Genomic DNA, 16,060 nt, shown 5'->3' with positions numbered 1-16,060 from the left:
CACTGCTGTTTCTTCAGTATGACTTTTAAATCAGTTGAGGGCTGTATATAAAACTCCTTAGATGAGTTAAGAGGCTGTTTCCATGCAGTACATGTGAATCTGTATGTAATGCAGGCTGCACGTGGGAGCTATAAAATTCTGCATTTCTGTAGTTGTAGCAATAAAAGGACTGTACAAGAATCACCATGGAATATATTGTTGTGGTGACCCAATCCCTAGTAAGTCTTGACTTATATTTATTTTTTTTAATACTTAAAGTATGCATATTATGGAATGGACATAACTGGATTCTAAAGCAGTGATGAAATACAGCAGAAGTCGCTTTTGATAGAAAGAAAATGCATGTGATTTTAGCTAATTGCTCACCAGTTAAAGAAAAAAACAGCCCCAAGCTAATGGAATATTTATGGAAACTTGAATCTGCAAATTTGTACAACTTTATGAGTGAACTTTATATGCAAAAGAGTAAGTGTGGACAGAAGTAGGAATCCTCATATTTTGTTTAGAGATCAACTGAATAAGAGAGACAGATATCAACACTTAAGTGATCAACTTGTCCAGGGTTTTATCTTTCTTTTGAAAGTAAGAGTGAAATTTCTTAGAGAACTGTTTATCTACCATTTAGATGTAGATGGAGTGATTCCTGGCTGCCTTATAGGGATTGCTGAAGCAGGGAAGATAGAAAGAATATAGCTGTGAATTATCTATCTCGTTCCCATGTTTCTTAAATCTAATAAGATTTCCTACTGGTGTGGAGCGGAAGGTTTGAGTAGTGCCATGGTAAATGTGTTCTTCCAGACTGAAAACCTTTTGCTGTTAATTCTGTATAGAAATCTGAGGCACCTGATTACGTGTTCAGAGAACTTTAATTCCTTCACTAGTATCAAATACTATGTGATGTGAGGGCATGGCTTGCATATTTGTGACAGTTTTTAACTTAGAAGTTGCTACTTGGTGTTGTGAACTGCTATGTAATAATGATTTTAATCAATCTGAGCTACATTCCTTTTCCCTTTTTTTTGTTTGTTTGTTTGTTTGTTTGTTTGTTTTACAGTAGTTGTAAATGAGAGAAAGAAAAAGAACACTGTAGAGCAAAAGAAAATTGAACACATGAAACAAAAGTGCTCCACGTACCGAAAGGAAGTACTAGCACTGAGGGAAAGAACTGAAATCTTGGAACATCATTTAACTGTGCTTAAAGAACAATGCAGAAGAGAAAAAAATAAAAAAGAAGATTTCAGTAAGCAGGTAACAAGCCTGCGTATTGAGCTTTCTTTTTCTGAAGAAACAGCTGATGCCCTCCGTGAACAAATTCTGCAGGGTCAAGCTGACTATCGGGAAATTGCTTCTGAACTGGATGAACAGAAATCTATAAATATGACACTAGAAAACAAAAATGCCCAACTAACTAACAACATAGAAGTTGCCAAAGAATATATAATTGATAAAGTGTCACAAGTAAAAGAAATGTGGACCAAATTAGATGAATTATACAAATGTCACTTAGAGTTCCATGCCATCGATACTGACTTTGTCAGTGTAAAGGATTCCTCAGACTCTGAAAAAGATGAGACAGGGACATCTCAAATTAGTTCTGGATGCATTCAGTCACAGACTTCTTCCATCTCAGATCTTGTGCAGGACCTCTCCTTTAACTATAGTCTTGAAAGGATTTGGGAAGTATGCAGAAGTATTGTTGATGTTTCCTCACAAAAAAGTCAGCACATCAAAGCACTGCTTCAAGACAATGAAAACCTAAAGGCGGGACTGAATAATGCTGAAAATCATAATCATCAACTTGTAATGAAGCTATGTGAGATTACAACTCACACTAGTCAGGAAGATGATCTTGTGAATCAGTTACATGAGCAAATAGAAAAGAAAACTCAGGACTTTGAAGAAAAGACTGCAGAAGATCAGAGAGTGATTGCACAATTTCAGGAGGAAGTTGCCAACTGTGAGATAAAAATAAAAGAGCTTGTGTATCTCCTGGAGGCTTCCAAGGCAATGGAAGACAATGTGTCAAAACTCAATGAATTACTTAAAGAAAAAGAATCTATTATTGTTAATCTAGAGACAGTTACAGCAACTCTGCAGGAGAAGTCTGCTAACGTAGACAAAAAGGTTGAAGAGTTAAGTAGCAAAGAAGCAAATCTGATTCAAGAAGTTATGCAGCTAAAAAACAGCTTGGAGCAGATGAAACATTCTCTTCAGGAAAAGGAAAAGAGTGAAATGGAGGAAGTGCAACGTATAGAATCGTAAGTAACCACTGAGTTAACTTAGAGCCCTTTGAGAATGAACTAGAGTTAAAAATAGTTAATGGGAACATCCCTTCGACTTAATGCATTTGCATGCTTATCAATGGCCAAACTACTACTTTAGGATGCTTTGGTATGCTACTTGAGTTCCAAGAGAAAACAGGAGTGTGCAAGGAAATAAAGAATAATATGGGGATTTCTGGTGGTTTTGTTGTCCATCCCTCAGAATAGCATCTGAATAATTTATTGCTTCAGCATCTGATTATGAGAAGCAAGCTGAAATTCAAAAGTAATTGTTTAAATCTTGTCACTGGTCTGGATAGATTTAAGAGTCTATTTACAAATAGAAACCAACAGGCAGGGCATGGATTAAGCTGTAATTGCTGTTTCCATGAGATGTGTAACAGTAATGTTCTTTGTGTCTTTATTTTTAACATAAGGCTAGAAAATATTCTTTCTGAGAGTTCTGCCCTTGTACTGAATTTGAAAAAAGATTTGCAGAGGAAAGAAGAAGAGTATGCAGATCTAAAAGACAAACATTCTGATGCCGAGAAACAAATTCAGCAAGTACAAAGCGAGGTTTGTAGTCAACTGAGCTATTTTTTTCTGTAAGATTATGCTTGGCTTTCTGCTGTTAAAACTTCTCAAACTTTAACTATGAAGCTGGAAATTTCACACTAGTGTGGCTAGCAGCAAATCTTAGGTAAAGTTGCCATTGAAGCTCTAGAGGGGACCAGAAGTTAAAACATGGTTTCGCATAGATAATGAGCAGAGGAAAGTAAAGTTGGTTGGTAGTCTGGAATAAGGTTTGTGAAGAGAATAGCTAATCTGCCTCTGGAGGGGACTTGTTATTATCTCTAAGTTACCGGTGACTTGCCATTGGTATCCGTGGTAACTCCAAAGCCTAAAACCTAAGTCTTGTGAAAAAACGCTGATAACTGGGAAGAAGAATGCTATTTACTTGAAGAGAAATAGACTAATTTCCAGAGGCTCTTTAATATAAGCATGTATATTTTTTTTCTTCAATTTCAGCTTCAGTGATGTTAATAGTTAAAATTTAATTATTAAACAAGAAGATATCTTAAAACCCATTTTGCAGGTACTTAGTCTGAAAGTTTATTGGGTGTGCTTGGGGTGGAAAATTGAAGCTTAAAAATGAATTCATGTCTTCCTTGGTAACCTTGCACTTGCTGTCGTTTTCCTACTCAGCACTTGTTTGTGAATTCCTCTTTATTTAACAAAGAAGTATTTGGCCAGGTTGGATTACAGAAGTCTTTTAATGAACTGTGATCTGTGCTTACATTACAGGTGTCCACGATGCGTTCTGTGGAGGAATCCCTCAGGAACAAGATGGAAGAACTTGAAAGGATTAATAACCAGTTTAAGGATGAGCTGGATTATAAAGACTTCTATATCCAACAAATTAAGCAAGTATTTTACTTGCTCTTAATTTTTATTAAATGAATGATGCAGGTTTTCCAAGCAACAGGAAAAAGGTCAAAAAAAAAAAAAAAAAATTGGAGCAAAATGAAAGTGGCCAACTGAAATTAGTGGTAGACCATGAAAGATATTCAAATAATTAGTCACTACAGAGCACTGGCAGATTGTTTTCAATACAATAATCTGCATAGTAAATACATATGTAATACATGCATATAACCTGATCTTGTTGAGTGACATCATGATATGTTAATTGAAATGTCTTACCATAAATTCTTTTTATCAGCTTGAGTCCTTATTTATGCTTTATGAAAAGCTTATTAATTCTAGGCTGTCTTAAAGATTCTGCTTGTTTTTACTGTCTATGCTTTTCTTTCAACATGAAATATAGGAGCTGGTGGAAACTGAGAGGATGGAAGATATCTCCAAAGACTATGACCAACTATGTGACGGTCAGCCATTATTTGTGTGTGTGTGTGTGTGTGGAATATCCGTGTAAATGTTGTCACATTGCTAATGACTTTGAGTCTTCTGTGTTTCGATTTTAAAACATATCTGCATGTATTTGTATGTAAATATTTCAATGGAGATGCTCTATTTCTTTTAAAAGAGCTTTTGGTCATGGGAGAATCTCGATTTGAGAATAATGGGAGCTAGTACGGAGTTCATCTGTAAATTTTCAAACCTTCAGATCTGTGTGCAAGGGATAGAACAATTGAAGTTATGCGGATGACATTAGAAGAACACGAGGTAACGCAGCTTGAACAAGATGAAATGCTTCAATCTCAGTTAGAAGAGAACCAAAAATTAGCTTCAGGTAATCTTTCCAGGGAAAGGGAGCAGGGATGCAAAAGGGGTTTAGACGTACTGTGATAGCCACTTCCATTTTCATGTAACCGTTACTTAGGCATTAACGTTCCATAGTAAACAACAAATCTCTTGTAGTTAAAGGCTTCTGTTATTTCTTTATGTCTGTAGCAGATAAAACCGAATCTGCTTTAGTAAAAAGTCATTGGTGTGGTATTTCAAATATATATTTGAAATGATATGCTATCTAACCTCACTTTGTGTATTGAGTAGAACTGATTGCATGGAAACACAAATACAGTGAACTGGAATACCAGAGCAATGGTGACTGGCAGCAAAAGAACAACGAAAGTGATGAGGCAAATTTGAATGAAAACAGTACAGAATTAATAAAGCTGCAAAAAGAGCTGGAGGTAACTTAACTTCAAAGTTGTAACTTGATAAAGTAAACTGTTATATTGATTACAGAAACTTCCTGTAAAAGCTGCAGTGCAACATGCAATAGGGACCAGGTGCAGCTTTTTTGTGGTACGTTAAGAATGGCATCACTGATGCCCCCATAGTATAGGAAGTGTAGCCTTCCCTACATTATGCTGCCATGAGCAGTGCTTCTTTTGCTGGCCTCTGAACAGTTAGTTGTCTTATCCCATCTGATGTTATTTTTTGTTGTTGTTGTTTGTTTGTTTTTTTAAATAAAAGTAATGGGCTGGCAGTGGGAGTTTTCTAAGTGAGTATACAATAGGTTACATCCACTCTGTTAGTGGAATGGTTCTGAGCTTCTTTCCTCCTTCACCTTGAGTAAGCTTATTCATGATATATTTTTTTAATGCACAGAGCCAATTCACTTTTTCAAGAAGAGGGGAAAGTTGAACATTCATTGCTTCATTCTATACCACGTCAATGTCCTATAAGCAGAGTATACTTATACAATTGTTGTTTGCAAGAAAGGAATACTAACTCAAAGCAAATTGTAACTTACGGTGTATTTGTCAGAACTGTTTTCTGTTAGTTGCTTGGGCAACTAATATAAGCTATCGAAATCATCATCTAACTTTATCACCAGGAAGCCTTTTTTGTTGGGCTGCGGGTCTACTAATTTTCCTTGGTTAAAAGACTTTTATTTTTTCCAAGCAGTTTCTCAGGTGCTCTGTCCTATATATGAGAATGTCTGCCAGTAGGTTTGATAGGAAAGGAGACTACTCCTACAGTGTAAACTATGTTGCTTTTCTTTGTCTTTCAACCCTAAAGGAGCTGCAAGTTTTTCTACAACTGCTGCAAGGCAGCGTAAAGTGTTAGAAGTTTTTAAGTTAAAAGAGTTTTTCTTATACTGACTTTTGGTGTAAGTTCTGTAAAGCTTGTGTGAACATTTATAAAGAAAAAGAGATGTTTTATGGGGGCTCTCCAGTCTGAATAAGAAATACTGGAAATGATTATTTTTTAATGGAAAAGAACTAATGATTATCCAATACCTGCCTTTGGGAATATTCTGTAGTAAAAACTGCTAATGTTTCTGTTATCTTGCAGAAACAAGTCTATTTAATGATGACCTGGCTTTTAAGACTTTTATTCCTTAATGACTCACTATTTCATTTTTGGTTTCTTTGAAATAGGAAAGTGAGACTAAGTATCAAACTGATAGAAAAAAGTGGCTGGAGGAGAAAGAAGAGCTCCTAAATCAGATAAAAGAAGCTGAGAATCTTCGCAACAAAGAAATGAAACAATTTGCTGAGGACCGACAACATTATGGAAAGCAATAAGCAGAAATTGTAAGTGATGAGGTCCTGGCAGAGTTGTCTGGTGCCTGTAGTTTGGAGACAACTACATACCAAGTATTAACAGTAAGGGTGCATAAGAGCAGCTTGTCCAAGTCCCCTTGCTTTCTTATGCGCCAAAGCCCATATGAGAACTGCTTGATTTGGAAAAGGAAGGAATGGGGGGGCCACAAAAAGAAAGATCTTTCATAAGTGCATAATGAAATGTCACATATGTGGGACATCAATAAGAAAATTACAGTTGAAAAATAGATCACTATTTAATGAGACTAAGAAAGTATTTTGTACAATAGCTTTTGTTTGTTCTCTTTTCTGCAAAGTAGAAGTCCATTAAGCCTTTATAAGGAAGAAAAGGCAATTGAGTTTCTAAAGAAACCCCACAAACTTCTCTCCAGATACTGAATAAAAATACTTGGTCAAACGGCCACAGTTTTGCTCCTTTATCACTTTCCAAATAGTGACTGATAACAAAGTCACTTGAGTTACTTGAGCTGTTTGCTGGGCTCTTGTCATGTAACTTCTTACACATGTGATTCTGTACATTCTGCAAAGCTTTTTTTACATCTGGAAGTAGTTAGTCCCGACTTTCTAGACCTGCAAGCAGCAGAGAAGGATGTGAGGAGCTTAGTATTATTATCAGTTTGTGACTTTATTTTCCTAAAGCTCATTAGTAATCATTAAATGAGCAAATTGAAGTTGTTAAATAATACTAATATTTTTTCACAAGGAGAGTAATGTAGGTTGTCTAATAGAAGCATGGTTTTGCTTCTGTAAGTTTGTAGTGCAACTAGTTCTAGAGCTCCTGTGGATCTTGAAGAGATCATACATTTACTAAGACTGTAAAACAGTGCTAACTACCGAAGTGTTAGAACAGTTCAGTGTGTAGTAGGTGATGTTCACTGTTCATCTGTTCTTCTTTTAGGAAAGACTTGTTGCCCAGCTGGAAAAAAAGGACCATAATCTTCAAAAGTGGCATGAGGAGAGAGATCAGTTAGTTGAAGCTTTGGAAAAACAGCTCAAAACTTTGGCTTCTATTGCCATACAAAAAGAGACAGAAATAGCAGAACTGAGACAATCTGCCTTAAAGGATTCAAGCAAGGTCAGCTCTCCTTTCCTCCTACCTGATTAGCTACCCATAAATTCTGTAAGACTCCTGTACCTGCTCTTTGTATTTTGGGTGTGCTTCTGTTCTTGAACACTGTCGTATTGACATCATGTGCAACTAACCAAAAAAAGCACCAGCTTTTATTTTTGTTCTTCAGAAACAGAATTTCTGTTAATTACTAAAATTTCAATTTTTTCAGTAGTTCAGATAAGCAGATGTCAGTTTGATGCTTATGATCCTACAATCATACTGGACATCTGTAGCTTTTTCCGATAATTCACAGCATTTCCGGATCCCAAGCTAGGCTCAATACTCAGACAGTAGTTCTGTCTCAGGTTTCTTACTTTCTTTGCTTTCTCTGAGGTAGTACCTACAATGGCATGAAAAGACAGGAGGGGACGTGGAGAGAGATTAAGGGAAGCATCAAAAAGCAGAGGGGGGATGATCTCTGGAAGTTGCATTTCTTATTTCAACATCCAGCTTTTAATCAGGATAGCCAATCTAAGCCGTAGCATAGAATTTCAGAAGCTAAACAGAAGACTAAATGAGTTGTGCTCTTTTGAGAATGTTTGGATTCACTTTCTCTGAGAAGAAAGATGTTCTCATAGCAAAACTTCCCCTACAACTGCCAACTTTCTCACAGTACCGAGGATTTGGGAACAAATAAAAGCTCGGGTTATTATATCTTAAGGGAGATGAAGGCTGAAGCACATAAGTAAAATAGAAGAATCAAAATATATTGTATTACAACTTCCCAGGCAATTCTGTGACTACTGCACTTGTAACAGTGACCGTACAAATCCGTGAAATGTTACTGTTCTTGAATAGTTAAGTGTTCTAGCCTGTAATTCTAAAACTGATGCTACTAAGTAATTGCAATACTGCCTGTGTGTGTTAATTCCTTTTGCCAATCCCACAACTCAGCAGTTTTTACTGTTTATTAGGATAATGCAACTGTGATAGAAGAGTTAAGAAAAGAACTGGCTGACAAAGATGACTTTATAAAGGAATTAAAACAACGCATTAACCACAGTAGCCCTCAGACTTTGCCAGAAATACCTTTACTTGAAGAAAGACAAAGTAGAAGGAATGACTCTGTAAATGAAAAGGTATGATTATATTTATAGAAAGTCAGTACTTAACATCTTGTTAACCCCTTTTTGTTCTTCTGTTTTCCTAGGAGATACTGGAGCTAGAATCATTTTTCTTAGCATATAGTCCTTTAACTACATATTCAGTGATGAGTACTTGTTGGTTCTTTTTGTCTTCCACTCAAACATGAGCTCTCATCTTCTCAAAAATATTTTATTTACTAGAACACCATCTCTCTGTGTACATTATGGAACTTTTCCATGCAGTTTTCCATGTATTCGTATGTGGATGCTGAAGATTAGGCAGAGGTTTAGCCTTTGGTGTTCTAACATAGCAGCTGTGAGCGTGCAGAGTATGGGGGGAATGGATGACAAAACGACCAGCGTTACAGATTTTGTCCCTAAATAATGTCTCGCTTTCTCTCTTTTGGAGGCAGAATACTGCCTGAGACTGTTAGTGAGACCCAGTAGGGTGTATCTGAAGATCACACAATGAATAGATGTTACTACCTTCCCACACTTGTGCTGTGTTTCAGCTTACGTGTTCATGTGGCGTCTGAGCTTGAGGTTTTACACTGTAACTTTAGAAAACTCGAGATATTTTGGAGGTCTAATGCATAGCCTAATCTTTACTCCTTTTAAATATTTACAGCCTAGGAAACAACAAAGCAAAACTAAAACTGGAGAAAGTATTCCATTAAGATGCAAAGCTGAAGACAATTATTTGTCACGTCGATGTACTAGGAGCCTCACTTCATTAAATGAATCTGAGGTTAGTATGAAACTTCAGATCTGAAAATGTTGTGATTGTATTGCTTTTGATAAGGAATGAGTAGGAAAAGATCTCATGTTCTCTAAACAATTCCCAAGTTTTAATTTATTTATCCCTTTCAAGGTGATCAGATCACCTGTTTTTATAGCCTTTGATAGGAATAAAAGCTGTTGAAACAATTGTGTGATGAATTTTTGTCAGGTGCTGTTGAAAACTCTCCTCATGTTAATGCTTATGAAGTGGCTCATGATTAGATAAGTTACTTGGAAAAAATTCATGGAGCCACTGAAACGGGCACAGCAAATTGAATTTATTTTCTTCCTCTGCAGGATTTCTGGATATTGTTTTGTTAGCAGATGATGTTAATCATTCCTATATAAGTTTTTAATTGCTAACTTTCATAAAATAGCAGTTACATATATTTTAAAAACAAAGTATTTATTAACCAACTTAATTCTTGGAAATACAGTGGGTGGTGATACTCCATTCAGATTCTTAGCAGAGCCTGATAAAGTGTCTCTGACTACTTTTTGTCTTTCTACAATTAAAAAAAGCATTAAAAACAAGCATTAAAAAATGCTATTTCTACCTCAGTAAAGTAGTTGAAGAATTTAATTAATGAACTGCTTTAATGAACAAAACTAATAGCCAAGCTCAGTGATAATGGTTTAAGAGAAGGGAATTTCTCTTAACTCCATTGTGTATTTTCTTTGAAACCTGTAGACATAAATCAGCTTTTTAGACGTCATGAGATGTCTAATACTGATATCTTAATGTCCTGTTTTTATAATTGAATGCTTATTTATTATTTGATTTACAGTGGAATAGTTACCACTAGCAAATACTTCCCTACTATTAGCAAAGGTGTTTAAAGTGTTCACTTTTGTGACATCAATTGTTCTTTCCAAAAGAATCATGGCTGAAACTTGTCTTATTTTCCCAGGATTTTGTGAAAAGTGAGAACACGAAAAATACAAAATCTGTCATGGCTTTTAATTCACCCTCTGCAAGTGACGAGAAAATGGTTGTTTTTTGTTCTAGTTTTGAAGCTAGCTTGGGACTTCCTGTAATTGTGTGGTCACACGAAAGAAGCAGTGTCTTATCCTTATGTGTATACCTGAATGGGAATCTTACATGCTTATGAGCTCTTCCTATTAAATTCCATAAGCTAACCAAAGGGCAAGTCAGTCTGTCCCCAGAGCGTGTAATGGCTGTACTGTGTAATGATTTGGAGGGAAGGATACTGCACACTGAATAGTTGGGAAGAGAAGCTTTAGTGTATTATCGTGTGCTTTTGTAAGTGAAGCCCTTGTATTAAACTAAGGTTCATATCATTAATATGCATGGCAGTTATTAAAAACAGATGTTCACATGTGATAGCAGTATCCTTGGCATGGTCAGAGTATGAGTAGTAGATTTTTCCCATCTGTTGTCTTCTGTTTTGTATGTTTGTTTATTTTATGTAATTAGAACAGCTTATGTAAGAAACAACTCCACCGCTTGGGAGCTACTTTTAAAGAAACTACTGCCTTATTAAGAAACTTTAAGAAACGTATGCCTTGAAATAGCTGAGATTTCTTTAAGGGAGACAACTCCCTAAAGGGTATAAAATTGTCTACATTACTTGCCGTTGTGGTATCATCAGCATAATGAATAGAGGTGTCAGTAGTAAAGCTCAAAATGTCAACTTCAAATAACGTTGAACTAAAATGAAGTTTAAACAATGCTCTTGTTTCACATGTTCACATCTCTGTTGAACAGAAATCCGGAAAAGACTACTTCCTGAGAAAGCGAGTACATGCTTCAAGACTGACTAAAAAGAAGGATGAAACACTGCAAAAAGTTGGAGATTTTATTCAAAGCTCTCCTTCTATTATACACTCTAAAGGTTGGTGTAGAATAAGTTTTATTCCATGTTTTCTAGACATTGTAGAATGGCTTGTTTCTGCTGTAGGCTATTAATGAATGTGTTGTTAGACTTGTCTGCCATGTTAAGTTGTCCTTTGATTTATGAAGTAAATGCATTTATTCGTCTCTTCAGAGATTCATTATTACATTTGTGAAAACCTACAAGTATACAGAGAAAGTTGGTTCTGTCTTGTGCTTCTGTCAGCACGAAAGTTAGGCCTGTTGTTTAACTCCTGCTGAAGTTTCTGACTTCCACCGACTTCTGAGCCATGATTGTCTTTCATACTCCATTTTAATGTGTGCTTTAAGTTGCCGTACCTGAACCTATAAACAGTTTCAGCTATAGAAGCAATAAAGAACCTCGATGAACAAATACAATTTCTGAGTATTTTCACTTAAATTTTACGTGTCATTTATAAACCAAGTTTGTTACGAAGCTTTTTTTGCATTCAGTGATTTAAAGACTCACAAAACCAGTAAGTTGATTGGTTTACGTATCAAAACAAATTTCTTCTAGCCAAGAAGCTGATGTCAGCAGTAAGTTCTCCTAAATCAAACGAACCTGAAAGTCTCGAAGAAGGAGAGACCAAGCCAAAACGATGCAAAAGGAAGCTGTATTCCACTGTCGTTTCTGGCCCTCTAGATATACCTGCTTCTTCGGTAAGCGATTATACTGTAGTCTTGGCTTAAAATAAACTACTAAGGAGTCCAAACAGACTGGAGGTTTCATCTATTTGCAAGAGGAGGTTGAAAGTACTGAGGTATTTCTTTATTCTACCAAGTCATTCTTGTTGGTCTTCCTGCTGTTCTGTTTTAGTTTGTCCTCAAAGATCTCTGTGTTTGGCTGGCTTACAGTTTACTAAGTAGGTGATGTAGCAATCACGGAGATGTCTTCTAATTTGGAATCATAGATAATTTCAGTGTGTTGGAGTGGGATTATTCTACTACACGCTTTTCTAGAGCACAACTTAGACAGCTTTTTAGGTATGCTTAAACTATGATCTCCTGTCTAAGCCAACTTGCAGAGGATCTGATGTGCCAGTTTCATGACTCTGTCGGCAGCTATTGTGCTAAGAACATTCTTGCTCTGTTGGAACTGCATCTTTTAATTATATTAGAGTCCTTTTTCTGTTCAGCATAGTGATCATTTGCCCATACTGTAATATCCCTCTGAATTTTTTGATGATTTGACGAATGATGGGGCAGAAACCAAAATGTTATTTTTTTTTGTTAGAGGATGAAGAAGATGAGAATTTCTTTTCTCACTGTAGTTCTGAGAACATGGAACTGAACCGAGAACTGAAATTCTGGGCAAGTCATAGCTACAGGGATTGAGGCTAAAAATGTTTTCTGAACGCTTCATGTTTCACGAAACAAGTATTATAATACTCTTTTGAAAACAAGTATTTCAAGATGAAAGCTGCCTTCAGGCTTTCCTCAGATGTGTGTGCTTTTTTAAGATAAACAGGATTTTGTACATTCTCCATATTTGTTCCTTGTGATTAAGCTGCATTAAAATGATCTCGGTATCCCATAGTTTTCTGAATAAAATATAATAAGCAAATGCCATTCTGAAATCCATTTAGGGGAAGAAATATGTTTGCGTGGGTCAAGAAGAGCTTGTCAGTCTTGTGCGAAAAGATGAGTAACTTTTGAAATGTTTTCTTCAGGAATCTGAGGAACAAAAGAAGGAAAGTGATCATCTGATCATCAAGCGACGGCTGAGATCCAGAACAGCTAAAAAACCTTGAAGAAGCATGTTTGTTCCCCTTTCTCAGGACATACTTTTATCATATTATTAAAACTGGTTGTTAATAAACAGTAACAGTTACTCCGTTGTATTCTTAAATTTGTATATAGGTGTACAGTGTCTCTCTGACAGTTTCAAACTGACTCCATTGAGGCTGAAATAAATACAAGCTTTCTTAAACTGGGTTTGGATTTTATTGTGGTTAAGGGTTTATTTATTTTTGTCTTGCCTCCCCTGTATAGGAACAGTATCTCTAGGACTGATTGCTATTTACCCATTGTGCAGTAATAACTGTACTTGTTCAGGATGGCCTGGCTTGCTTTTTTCACGTGACTGGTGTACTTAGCAGAACTCTGGCAGAGAGAAGAGCATGAATACACATTAATATTTATGTATACTTAATTTTTGGGCCTTTTTAAAGAATCTTCTTTGGAGAGAAGATGGTGCCAATTCCTCAGTGTGGAAGAAAGGTGCTTTCCCTCACTTGTGCAAATTCAGCTTTAAATTAATAAACTTAGAAAAATAAACCCAATACATTTGGGGGGAATTCTAATATCCCAAATACTGTTCTCCCCCTCAGTGAGCTTTGAACCTTTAGATGCTGTTGGATGAATTAGCTGAAAGGTTCTCAGCTGGCAGTATGTCCTTTTGTTGTCTCCAAGTCCAATAGTTCCTATAGATTCAATTGCTCAGGAGGTAAAAACATTGATGAAAGCCGACTTGGGTGAATATTTGAGAGTTTGATGGGAGTGAATTGCCTTAAAAGCAGCTGGTGATAGAACAATATACTGATTGTATTTAAAAAAACCCACAATCGTACTATTTGTTGCTGTGCCGAAAAGCTTTCTCCTTGCTTGTAGGCTTGTGAGATCCAGGTTTGCAGAAAACAATCTGTGAAAAATCATGGGAATCATGTGGTTTTATGCTCAGCAATCTCATTAAAAACTTGAACTGACTTTTAGAAGCTTTTCTCCATGGTGTTAGCTGGACAAATCTGCATGTGGATGTCAACATGGAGGCTTTTATTGACCTGGAGTAGAAAACAGCATTCGTACCTACCAGGTGAGATGGGCAGCTACTGCACAGGTACACAGAAGAAACTGATGGAAGCATAAGTACTTGAAATCACCCTCCCTCCTATTTATTGACCTATGTATGTGAATGCCGTGCATGAATGCCTCATAGCCAGATGTCAAAATGGAACAATGCTGCCTGAAGTGGTTGGTGACAATATGGAAGACGGTTCTGATTAGCTGCAGTTTGCAAATTACTTGCAAATATTTCATATCCAGAGACTGCAATTTATCAGCCATGCGATATTGGAGGCAAAGTCATTGCAGGGGATGGGAGTGATCTACTTGTTCCAGAAGCTGTTAATAGAGCTCTCGTTGCTACTGGGTACATCATGATATACACTTAATTACACTACTTTTCAAATGGTATTTTTATTATGAGAACAGCCTCATTGCTGCCTGCTGCTGCATGGGAAAGTAGTTGCACACTTGGTATAATTATATGTGGTTCTCTGCTGCAAAACTGACCTTTTACAAAATGTCACATGTGGTGTTTGGTGAGTCTCAGGCTTGCCTAATTTCTGTGCATTTTCGTAAGGCACAGCAAGTGCAGAAAACAGGTTGCTTTGTTTAGCGAAAGAAAAGCCAACCACAAATGTTTAGCTGACTTGCGGAATCAAACTCTATAATCCAGAGATGGGTTGTAAGGCAGGTATGTTTATTCCAGCGTTGCGCAGCGCCGGGTGCAAGGGGGATAGCTCCTCCAAACCTGCACACCGACTTGTAAAGCCGTGATACAGAAAGCAGGCAGAAGAAACATCCTTCAAATCCAGAAGGTAAACTCCACCTATTCATTCCTTAACTGGGTTAATAAAGTGCATGGATTTGCCACCACTGAGTGTATGCATTCAACAATTCTATTACTTGCCTTCAAGTGTTGTACCAAACTACAGCACTTGCTATCAAAAATTTTTGCAAAATTGGAGTCCAAACTCCAGAAAGTCTTCTATCCTTCTACAGTTCTGTATCCTTATAGGGTACCACTTTACCCTGACTGGGCAATCTCTTGCTTTTAACTTCTATTCAGGGCTTCATGTTTGGCCCTGATGCCCACACCCCTAAGTGCATCATGTTTGATATTGCTGTGACTCCTGGGGTACAAAATTGTTTTTCCCCATTTGTGCTAATGTCAGACTTAGAGTTTTTAAACAGTCAATATTGTTGGACCCTTAGCTCCAGCTTTATTAAATTCCTTGCCAGAGCAACCTGGCAGGTACAAGAATTTCTGTATTCCTACTTAGTTTATATTTAATTAATCCAAAAAAAAACGTAAACCTTTTCTTGTTGGGCAATAGCTTCTATTACTGTTACAAAACCATCTATGAGTAGTAAGAAGCACCCATATCCACCAGAAAATAAATCTCTTTATCCTGCTTCCCTAGATGCAATTTCCCGTTGCAGTTTGCACACTGCTTTCCTTTCAGTGGGGCGGAGCCCTCCCTGGGCACTTCAAGCCCCCACTCCCCCCATCTCTCCCTGAGGGGATCTCTGGGTCCTACGGCCCTATTCTGGCACCACAACAGTAACAGCTGTTATTATCACCAATTCCCTTACTATCTGTTTGTCAATCAGTTTTGTTTTGTTTTCATATCGTTCACCTCTTTTCAGTCCTGACATCCCTGTTATACCTTGCCAGTCCTTCCTCCTCCAGCCTGTGTCTGTCCCAAACTTTCTCACTTTCCAAACTCTCATCATTACATAAACTACTAACATCCTATTTCAGTTTCACCTCCTTCTCTCCAGGTGTCCAGTGCTAACACTGGGATTTCAGGTTTCCTACATCTCTGCACATGAAGGCTATTCTCACTTCCATTGCCCCCTCCTCCCCACCTCCCCCCTTTGCTGCTTACAGCAACAGTCTCTGTACCCGGCTCTCTCTCACTCCAAGAGTTCTTGCAAGGGGGGGGAAACAATACAGGGAGTTGCTCTCATACCAGCACACATAAACTCACTTTCTCTTTAACTCTTTTTCCTTTGTACACGATTTCTCTATTTGTACCTTCAGTTACACTTCCACACACCCTCAATTATACTTTCTGTATACCAATAGCAATTACACTTTCTTATACCATCAAAGCAGTTTG

The 16,060-nt window shown here is 37.1% G+C and overlaps 2 protein-coding genes and 1 long non-coding RNA gene across 3 annotated transcripts; all 3 read left to right on the top strand.

Annotated features, from left to right (window-relative positions):
- Positions 1-1,055: 1,055 nt before the first annotated feature.
- Positions 1,056-2,905, top strand: LOC146758623 (kinesin-like protein KIF20B). The gene is made up of 2 exons (XM_085514582.1): positions 1,056-2,258; positions 2,699-2,905. The coding sequence occupies exons 1-2, from the start codon at positions 1,111-1,113 to the stop codon at positions 2,868-2,870; spliced, it is 1,320 nt and encodes a 439-aa protein (XP_085370708.1). The 5' UTR covers positions 1,056-1,110; the 3' UTR covers positions 2,871-2,905.
- A 669-nt stretch (positions 2,906-3,574) lies between these two features.
- On the top strand, positions 3,575-6,262 carry LOC146758622 (kinesin-like protein KIF20B). Its single transcript, XM_085514596.1, has 4 exons — positions 3,575-4,150; positions 4,390-4,515; positions 4,779-4,918; positions 6,116-6,262. The coding sequence occupies exons 1-4, from the start codon at positions 4,111-4,113 to the stop codon at positions 6,260-6,262; spliced, it is 453 nt and encodes a 150-aa protein (XP_085370722.1). The 5' UTR covers positions 3,575-4,110.
- Positions 6,263-10,912: 4,650 nt separating this feature from the next.
- LOC146758621 (uncharacterized) lies at positions 10,913-12,984 on the top strand. Its single transcript, XR_014934033.1, has 3 exons — positions 10,913-11,133; positions 11,671-11,813; positions 12,824-12,984. It is a non-coding gene; the product is annotated as an uncharacterized LOC146758621 (long non-coding RNA).
- Positions 12,985-16,060: the final 3,076 nt, after the last annotated feature.

The sequence above is a fragment of the Coturnix japonica genome, chromosome 13, assembly GCF_054131305.1.
Source record: "Coturnix japonica strain WE chromosome 13, WE-NBRP24, whole genome shotgun sequence".
Classification (NCBI taxonomy): domain Eukaryota; kingdom Metazoa; phylum Chordata; class Aves; order Galliformes; family Phasianidae; genus Coturnix; species Coturnix japonica.
Note: the sequence above shows the minus strand (reverse complement) of the source record. Positions and strands in the feature narration are given on the sequence as shown.

Excerpts from the sequence above, each read along its gene's own strand:
- LOC146758623 (XM_085514582.1), top strand. The coding sequence starts at position 1,111 with ATGAAACAAAAGTGCTCCACGTACCGAAAGGAAGTACTAGCACTGAGG. Across the intron at positions 2,259-2,698 it reads GAAGTGCAACGTATAGAATC|GCTAGAAAATATTCTTTCTG; the intron begins GTAAGTAACCAC and ends TTTTAACATAAG.
- LOC146758622 (XM_085514596.1), top strand. The coding sequence starts at position 4,111 with ATGGAAGATATCTCCAAAGACTATGACCAACTATGTGACG. Across the intron at positions 4,516-4,778 it reads GAACCAAAAATTAGCTTCAG|AACTGATTGCATGGAAACAC; the intron begins GTAATCTTTCCA and ends TGTATTGAGTAG. Across the intron at positions 4,919-6,115 it reads AGCTGCAAAAAGAGCTGGAG|GAAAGTGAGACTAAGTATCA; the intron begins GTAACTTAACTT and ends TCTTTGAAATAG.